Raw genomic sequence first — 9,415 nt, 5'->3', positions numbered from 1 at the left:
GCCACAGCCCCAAAGGCAGCCAGGAAGACGGGACGAGTCAGATGGCCATGTGTCCCACACCTCTTCCCAAACAGGAAGGGAAAGGAACGAGCTAAGGAGGCCCTCTCCCTTGTCAGCAGGTCTGGCTGGCAGAGCTCATCTCGGAGACACTTTATATGTTTGATTATTTTATATCAGAGTTACACCTAAAATGTGTTTTAGCTGCACTTTCTCAGCTCTCTCCCATCGTGAAGGACTTCCTACGCGTGAGCCATGAGCAGCTCCTGCAAGCTGCACGGGTCTGGGAGAGCAGCGAGCAGGAGTTCCTGACCCCTCGATCTCTGCCAGCCACGCTGGGAGCTCGTTTCATTGCTTCTGGAGAGGTGGGAGACAACTGCAACCCTCTGTCAAGAGGGACACAGCATCACACAGACACTTGGGAAACAAGGAGGAGCACAGGGCTCTTGGCAGTCTCACACAGATCAGCACACAAATGCCACTGCCACCACCAGCCTTTTATTCCGTGAAGAATAAAAGAAACAGAGCCCTTTGTATCTGCCAGTGAAGGCACAAATTCTGGCATTTGACCCCAGGAATTTGGCCTGCATTTCCACTAGAGTTGACCCATTAGCTGCTACAGGGACACCCACACTGCCGCAACACGTGATGGCAGGCAGTGCTGGGCTCCAGCTGGTAGGTAGTCCTGCAGAACAAGCTGAGCACAGCCACAGCTGTCCATGACAGTAACCTGAAAACCATCTCTGGTGAAGTAACACCTCCAACCACAGCCCGGATGACAGATTTCAAGATGTATTTTGAAGTTGGTCCATGACTTTAAGAAAGCTGCTCTGGGAAGCACACCCCAGCAACACCAAGGAAAGCAGCAGCAGTCCAGGAGCTCTACAATTGCATTAGCAGTGCTGCAACACCACCTCCGAGTTGGTGATGCACAGACACATCCTGATGTCACTCAGGCCCCAAGAACATCACTCCTGAAGGACACTCCCAAGCCAGCCAAGCACTCACCTCGTGGAGCCACTTTACGTAAACCTGTGTGGAGTGGTGCCAGGCTGGGCAATACGTAGCATACGGGCCCCAGCCACAACGACAGGCTGTAGAAACGTGAGAAATTCAGGTCCTGTTCTCAAATCCAGACATGGTAAGGAGGGGCTACAGGCTGGAGCATGGCCAGGGCAGTCCCTGCCTGCCAACAAGGACTCTTGCTCCGGGAGGAGATCGCATATAGTTTATCCATCAACACTTTGGTGCAGATCAGGACATTCATTGCGCCCTTACCACTCCGCCATCCATCATCGTTCAATGACACAGGCTGGGCTTCAACCACTGACACGACAAACCTCCGAATCCCGAAATGTCCCTACTCAAGCTGATTTAAACATGCAGTGAAATGCCAATGGCTTCTGCCTCATCAGTCAGCTTGAAGTAAGACAAGGATGAACTCTGCAGCTCCATGGTACGGTATTCGTCCTCACCTACTACAGTATGACACGAACACAAAACAGCAAACCAACCAACGCAATTTCTGCTCATCTTGCAACTAATTTCCCTGCCTGTCTTCTACTCTGGCCCTCTGAGAAGGTTTACACAGCAGCCTGTGCGAACAGGTCCATGCTTCCCTGTTGGGACCAGATGTCACCATGCTGGTGGCAAACATTGAGGAACAACCTGCCGCAACAGACTGTCCCAGGCTGGAATCAGTACAAGAGAAAAAGTGAGTACATTGCAGGATTCAGTGAGAGCCTCTGCTAGTTGCTGAGCCTACCAAAACCATTGCTTGAGAAATACAAATGCCAACTTTAGGGTACAAGAGCAATCCATGATTTCGATTTATTTTAATTTTGGCAGGAGAGAGAAATTTAAGGAACAGGAGGCACTGCAGTATCTGAGAACCTATCATAGCCCAGCAATGTCCTCATTTTACAGTGTTAGCACATCTTGACTTCATGATGCAACAAACTAATGGCCCATAGCGGAGGAAGGTGGATCCCACAAAAACAAGTAAAAAGAAATGCCATCTACACCTTCCCCCATAGCTGGTGCAGAGGTGTGGGGGGAAAAAAGAAAAGAGACTAAAAAAAAAAAGAGAGGTTGCAGACCAAAGATGAGAGTACATCTTCTCACAAAGGTCTAATCCTTCTTCTCAGCTTAACCAAGAGTCCGAGATCAACATGCTGAGCTCCACCACAAGTTAGCCAGGCTCAAGAATTTACAGCTTTATCCTCTGCATCTTGCTTTCCCCACACTCAAAGGAAAAAAGAAAAAAAAAAAATCCCAAATAAAGGCATGTTGGGCCAGACCCAGACCAAATGTAGTTTTGAAGCAGCAGGCTGAAAAACACTCAGGTAGCAGGAGATAACATCTGCCTGAAACAAGAGCCATCTGGCACCAAGGAAAAAGCCACGTGGAAGTTTATCCGCAACTAGTCAGCTATCCAGAGAAGGAAAAACCCCTCCCCTTTCCAGTTACCAGCACCACCAAAACAGCAATGAACTGACAGAAGGAACAGAAAATGCTTCACAGCAGTGCAATACAGGACCCTGAGTCCTTCAGCATCAGTGTGAGAAAACCAGGAGGATGCTAGATTCATCCTGTCCACACAGGAGGAAAACCAGAGGCTCTCACAGATTAACCCAGGAAGCCCCAGGAATTCTGCCTTCAATTAAGCTTTCCAATTTTCTTTTGCAATTTGGAGAAAACCAAAGACTGCAGAAGCATCTCTAAAGTCTTCTCAAGTACCTGACAAGTTTTGGCATAATATATATTAAATCGACTACTTCCAACTGGTTCCATTTTTTAACAGACTTTCTTTCTTTACACATGATCCATTTCACTGACTTTTAATTAAAACCATCCACACATTTGATTTATCAAAAACTCTTTCTTGGATAGATGAAATATTTTGAAGTAGAATGCTTTAGCTATGGAAGAAGCAATGAAATATCTATTTTTGATAAAAGAAAGCCTACACTGATAAAACAAGTAATTTCTCAGCCAAGAAAGAAATTCAATTTCAAGAGTTTCAGTGATCTTTGCTGCCAGTTGTGCCTTTGTTGCTCTAGAGCATCCAAGACATCTCTCTCCACACCTTCCCACAAGCCGGAATCATGGCGGGGGCTGCGAGCCCACCCTTGGCATGGCCTTCCCAGCCTCTGCTGCTTCAGCCAGAGCAGAGCCAGCAGCAGCTCAGATACGAGACAGGAGAGCCGAAATGCTCAAAGCTGGTGACAGGGAAATTGCAGGGGACAGCACGATCCTGTTTACAGGATTGAGAGACCGAGAAACAGGAGACTCAGTTTTAACTCTGAGGTCCACGACTTTTCATCTTTTGTGATCATAGAGTATATTTAGCTCTGGTATGTAGCTTGCTCCCATCTGTGGGGAACAAGTTCTTCATACAAGTCATATTTAGAACTGACCCAGTGTCCTTGCTACCAAATTATCAGCACAACAACTGTCTAGTTCCCTTGCCGGTGCCCTCAGCTCACAGGCAGGCTGGTCAGAGCTACATTTATCATTCGAATTACTGGGCTTGTGTTTAATACTAGAGAGTTAGGGACCAGTATGCCAACAGCTGCGCAAAGGAAAGATGAGATCAAGTATAAGCTGGACTGCTCTGAAAATTCAGACACGTGCATCAATCTGCCAAATCAGGACTACGTGGCACCAGCCAGATCAGAAAAGCAGAATTTTGCATCTGCCACTCCCCAGCTCCTGCAATGAGGGGAAAGGACTTGGGTCTCTGTGACCTAAGGAGGCTGCTCTTGCGCTAGTGAGGATGAAGAAAGAGCAAATCCACCTAAGGCAATGGAATCACGCAGAGAAGACGGCACAGCTGGAGTCATGTGCTCTAAAGACAAAGCCAGAGCCAGTTCAGCCTGGCTCTCCATCACATGCAGGCTGTGCCCTGACTGCACTGCAATGGGACATGGCACCCTTCACTCAGAGCGGGACCCCTGCAAAAGTCTGCTACTGCCTTGAGCTTGGCACACCATTTAGGTAGCCAAGTGTAAGGTCAGTGCATCAGACCACGCTCTCCTTTTGTACTGTTCTACAGGCCTATGCTAGACGTAGGCTATGAGCAAATCATGCCCAAACCCAAAACAAATGGTATACCAAGCCCTTAGGTCTGATACGAGCATTTGCCACCTTGAAGTAGATATTCAAGAAAATTCGCAGAGCCAGCTGATCTGATCATAAATACGTGTCTACTCTTAAAAAACAAGGCAGGGGGGAAGGAGCTCTTTCTGACTGGCAAGCATTTGGTCCGAATAGCGGTAACCATGCCCCAGAACTAGCAGCTGAAGCCACTTGGAAAATGGATTTGAATGTTTCTCAGGAAATCCCCCCCCCAAGCTTTCATGTTATTGGCACACGATAAACAACAGGTGCTGGGTGCACCATCCCCATGGGAGCTGCTTGTGACCGGCAGAGCAGCCTGGGGTCCAGCAGCGGGCCAGCTTTTCGGTAAGTGGTGCAATAGAAGTTGGAGCATGGGGGATGCCAGCTGACAACGGCCAAGCAGAGCAAGGCCAGCGTGTGCCGTTTTACAAGCATAACCACAGAAAAGATGAAAGTTTGTTTCCTTTTATTTTCCACTCAATAGAGAAGTTTTAAGGATAAACAGCTGCGAGAGAGGGTGGGCTGACACAAAGAGGGACTTTCTTCACTTCCTAACTGCAGCAGCATCAATGCATGAAATTTCAAACTCAAAAGAGATTTAACTCTTTCTGACGCTGCCCAAGACCAAATGTGGGCCAGAGTCAGGGAGCCACCAAAATAAGCAACTACACAAGGATGGGCAGCGGGGTTTCTGGAGCAATGACATCTAATGTGCAGATATGGAAAGAGCTAGATCCTGCTACAAGAGACAGCTGTGTGTTTCCAAGAGCTCAGTCACTTACTCAGTCACTGGTAGATCTCCCACACAGATAGCTCCTTCGCTGAGGCACAGCCACAGGAATGCATCTGCCATACGCTGCTTGCGTCCAGAGCAGCAAGCACGGCTGCAAAGAGGAGAACCAGGGAATCCCCGTTCCCTGCACAGGCTCAAGCCTGTCTCGAGCACCAGCGTCATGGAGGAGAGGACCAAGAGAGGGGCACCAAGCAGCTCTGCCACATCACCATGTACTTCTGGTCAAGTGGTCTACACAGTTGCTCCTAGCAGCTTCCAAGAAGTTTTGTACGTTTCTTAAAATTTCTTATAAGAGACACGGCTGCAGTAAGAGACAGCTCCGTTTGGAGAGAGAGGGTCTCCCCCTTCTCAGACGGTGTAAGCACGGCTCTGTGCTGGCTGGTAGCTGCAGGGACACGCTGTGGCATTGCCAGCTGCCTCCAAGCAAAGCGCAGTCTGTAACCTCTGGGCTAAGCCCCCAGGCCTCATGCTGCTTCCCTAAACTCAGATGCCAGATCTCCCAAGTCTCCCTGACACAGATCCATCCTGCGCCTTGCATTACTGTTAAGATCTCCAGTTACGACAATCTAGAGACTACTTTTCAAAACGGGATTTACTACCGACTCCGTGCTGTCTGCTGTGCGAGTGCCTCCCTGCCAGGACAGGAGGGGGAAGGAGAGAGGCTCTTCGTGGTTTCTCTTTCTGTTCCGCATACCCCAGGCAATATTTACAGCTGCATTTGGGTGCCTGGGCGGGGGGGGAAGCCTTCAGTTTATAAATAATCCTCACCGACGTTTGGGTAATTTTCATCATTTCCATTCATTTCAGGTTTCACCAAAACCTGCGTTTTGTGGCTTGATAGCTGGAACATGACTGGCTGGCTTTGTCTTATTTAACTGCCTAGCAGTTAATGGGTTGTTCATTCATTTCTTCTTTGCCAAGTCCTGCTTGCACACCTAGTACCCCGTGTCCCGTAACAATCGTCTTTTGGAAACCACATGCGAACCCCTGGGCATAAACACTTTGCAGAGACAGGAACTGCAGGAGAGAGCAACGGGCAACGTCTTACACTGTCGGCAAAGCAGGCGAGCCACTGAGCTTCATTTGGGGAAGGTCAGGATCCACTCCACACGGTGCAGAGCAAACGGACAACAGCAATTCAATGAAGCTTCCAAAGACAGACAGACCCTGATAAACTCCTCATCTATCCTCAAATCCCAGAGGGTCAAGGAAATTGTGGGTTCAAGGGAATGCAAGAGCAGAGCCTGGCAGGCTCTTAGTTTTGTTGGTCTACTGACAAGACAAAGAGGGAACCAGCAGCCAACTCCACTGTTTGACTGAGCACCTGATGCTTTGCTCAAAAGCCACAGAGCAGCCCCAGTTACGGTGCTTAGGTAAACAGCTCCATATTTTGCCAAACCCACGTTTCCAGTGATTCTGCTGGAGCAATGGCTGAATGCAACAAAATTCTTGTTTACTGATGCTTGCAAATAATGATACATAATCCCCTCCCTCCAACCCTCCAGTCCCGGTTCTTGTCTCTTGGCAACTGATAAATAATTTATAGTGCTCTCTGCTGTATGTGCTAACTGCAGCTCTGCTGGCTTAATGATGAAACCAATGCCTAAGAACTGGAACAGTAACTGTCTAGATCACAAGGAACACGTAGTCAGTCGATCCCACACTCCTCTGTATGTGAAACTAAAAGCAAACTGTCCAAAAAGAAAAAACTATGTTTTCCAGAGCTGCAGGGCTGCGGCTGCTGGGCAGGAACGGCACCCACAGGAAGAGCAGATAATCTGCAAGGGGAGCAGGCGTGTGCCGGTGCTCCTGCCAACACGAGGAGTTTAACGTCCTTCACCATTTTGCACTTTTCTGTTAGCATGCACGGAAAAACTCCTAACAGGCTGGTTTTATCGTCAACTTCTCTCGTGCCTCTGGGATTCACATCTTGAAGGTACTGCTGCTGCCCACTTTGGGAGCTAAGAAAGCTCTTGTAGCTCTCGTGCAAGGAGAGCTGTTAAAAAGCAGCATCTTGCCTACGTAGACTACTATGGCTCTTGCACCAAAGAAAAGAGACTCTTTATTTCATGGCAGACGTTCTTCGAGTCTTTCCAACAGAGCCGTAACCACTTATGAAAACTGTCATGTTTGAACCGTACACAACACACGTACACTGGGTGTGCACTATTGTGGCAACACAGACTCGTACATCCATAAACTCATTGGAATGAGATTACCCAGGCAGTTGGCAACTGCAGCCATCAGGGCAGAGGAGTGAAAGTTTGTTGTTGTTAGCAGATTTTTTTTCTTAAAAAAAGAAAACCACCCCAAAAAAACATGAGCAGAGAGCAGGAAAGGGATGAAGTATTTCTGTTGACAAAGGCCAAAATCCCATCTATTTATATTAGAGTCACACAAAAACCACAACAGAGCAGTGCTCAAAAGCTTTAAAAAATGCACCTACTTTCTTAATGCTCTTAGAAAATAATAATAAAAAAAACCCCTATCAATATTCACTTTCTGAAATCGTGTAAAAAAAGAACTGCATCAATCATTAAACAGTTAAATGAAGGCAGTATGACAGTCACTATTGTTCTCGTGAAGCACACTTGTCTTTTGCCGAGCAGCTGCCAGATCCTATTAGATGTATAAAAAGAGGACTTTTCTAACCGAGTAGGGATGGTATAAGCTATTGAAAACAGCAGACAAAAGCCCACTTTTGCAGACTATTCAAGCCTTGTATAACATCTGTCCAAAATCAATTTTTGACCTAATGTTACTTTCATTAAGTAACAGACTTTGTTTCCAATGCAGTTTGTTTTCTAGGATAAAACTGTATCCCAAGCATTATTACGTGGGAAACAGCCCAGAGGAAGCAGAAGATCTTATTTGAGAAACATGAGAACAGAATTTGCTTAATTGTTTTGACACCTTAAGTACTATAATAGAGAAACTATTTTCCATTTATTTGAATTCTTGTGAATTCTTGAAGTTGGCAAAGCAGCAAGCAATGCGCTGGGTTTATTATGACTAAGATTTACTGCGGATAAAGGAGGATCTTTGGCAATTACATTAAAGCTGACAAATGCACAAAACTTCTGAAATCTGCACCAGAAATAAAATACTCCGAACATTAACAGCTGCTGAAACTGTCCACTCTTGACGGCTAAGGCTTTTTTCATGCATTTTAAATAATGAGGAAGTTGATTCATGAATTTGATTTCAAACAGACTGTTAAGAAACATTTCCACTTACCCAAAGGGTCTCTGAATGAAGGCTGGATGTAGCTGCTGCACACCTATGGTAAAACCTAAAAAAAACATTCAGAAGAAAAGAACTATTAACGAATAGCATCCATTGTACTATTCAACTTGTAATATACATGCATAATTACACCTCAGGCCACAGAGACATGCACTTTATCTGCTATGCATATGAGCAAATTCAGAGCCCCATTTAGAAGCAACTTAATTTTAACACGCGTATGTGATATGCACAAGGACCAGCGGGGAATTCGGATTAAAGAACAGAGGGAACGTGCTGTTATTGAACAGACAATGGGGTATCATGCCTTATTTTACACACTGAGTACTGTGGTCATTAAACCAAAGGGCAGAATGATGAAATGGATCTTACTGTTAATACCGATGTAACAAAGAAGGTAACAAGATAACAAGAAAACAGATTAGCCGTGCAAGAAAACAGCTTTAACTCAGTTATACGAAGTCAGGTGCACAACACTAGTGTAACAGGTATGAGAAAGAAGATATGGAAGAGAGGTAACTGGTCTGACTACACAGTGTCCTCCGCCAACAATCAGAACTACGAGGGATAAGCACGCATCGTCAGGTCAGATGAATCCAGCCTGAGTAACTTGTTTCCTCAAGTTATTCTAACAGAGAGAGACGGGATCTCCTGGATGCCTCACCAGTTTGAATACTCCTTGGTTTTGCTCCCAAATATGCCAGGTTCACGTTTGCTTTCCTGCCATCAATGATGGGGTTTGGGTCTTTGCATGCCCTTTCAGCCGCAGCTCTGTCTGCCATGGTCACCTGGAATTAAGCACAGCCTTGTTTGTAGCAACAGCACCTCGTAAACACTCCAGCAACAGGCACTAAGTGGAGTTTATTTATTGTTCTATTTTGAATCAGGAGCTAAACTTCGTGCGGCCTCACTTGCGCGGCGAGATGGGAAGGGCTCCTGGGGACTTGATAGAAAAGAGGGCTCTCCCCTCGCCAAGTTACTTCGTTGGGCTTACGCCAGTTGTTTTCCCTTGCCTTTCCATCGCCTCCCCCGTGCTTTTTTAAGAAGTTGGTGGAGCCGGTCCCAACACTCCCCGAAGCAGAGGCGGCTCAGGGGAGCTGGCAGGCGAGGGTTCGCGCTCCCGACAGGCGCGATGCCGAGGCCGAGGGCAGCACAGCGCGCCTCGCCAAGAAATAAGGCGGCGGGATCGGGGGAAGGAGGTGCTGAAGCGAACGGCACGACCTCGGCCGGCACCGGGGACTTTCCTCTCGGGACCCC

The 9,415-nt window shown here is 47.0% G+C and overlaps 1 protein-coding gene across 1 annotated transcript in view; it reads right to left on the bottom strand.

Moving 5' to 3' along the window:
* The window catches only part of LOC104167523 (RNA-binding protein 38-like), a 15,776-nt gene extending 6,836 nt beyond the window's left edge, over window positions 1-8,940 (bottom strand). Inside the window, exons 1-2 of the mRNA XM_009707812.1 lie at window positions 8,823-8,940; window positions 8,150-8,204 (exon numbers count right to left, since the gene is read on the bottom strand). Of these exons, the coding sequence (XP_009706114.1) occupies window positions 8,150-8,204; window positions 8,823-8,940 (173 nt within the window). The remainder of the gene's footprint in view (window positions 1-8,149; window positions 8,205-8,822) is intronic.
* Between the last annotated feature and the right edge of the window lie 475 nt (window positions 8,941-9,415).

Source organism: Cariama cristata, unplaced genomic scaffold, assembly GCF_000690535.1.
Source record: "Cariama cristata isolate BGI_N322 unplaced genomic scaffold, ASM69053v1 scaffold4109, whole genome shotgun sequence".
NCBI classification, from domain to species: domain Eukaryota; kingdom Metazoa; phylum Chordata; class Aves; order Cariamiformes; family Cariamidae; genus Cariama; species Cariama cristata.
Note: the sequence above shows the minus strand (reverse complement) of the source record. Positions and strands in the feature narration are given on the sequence as shown.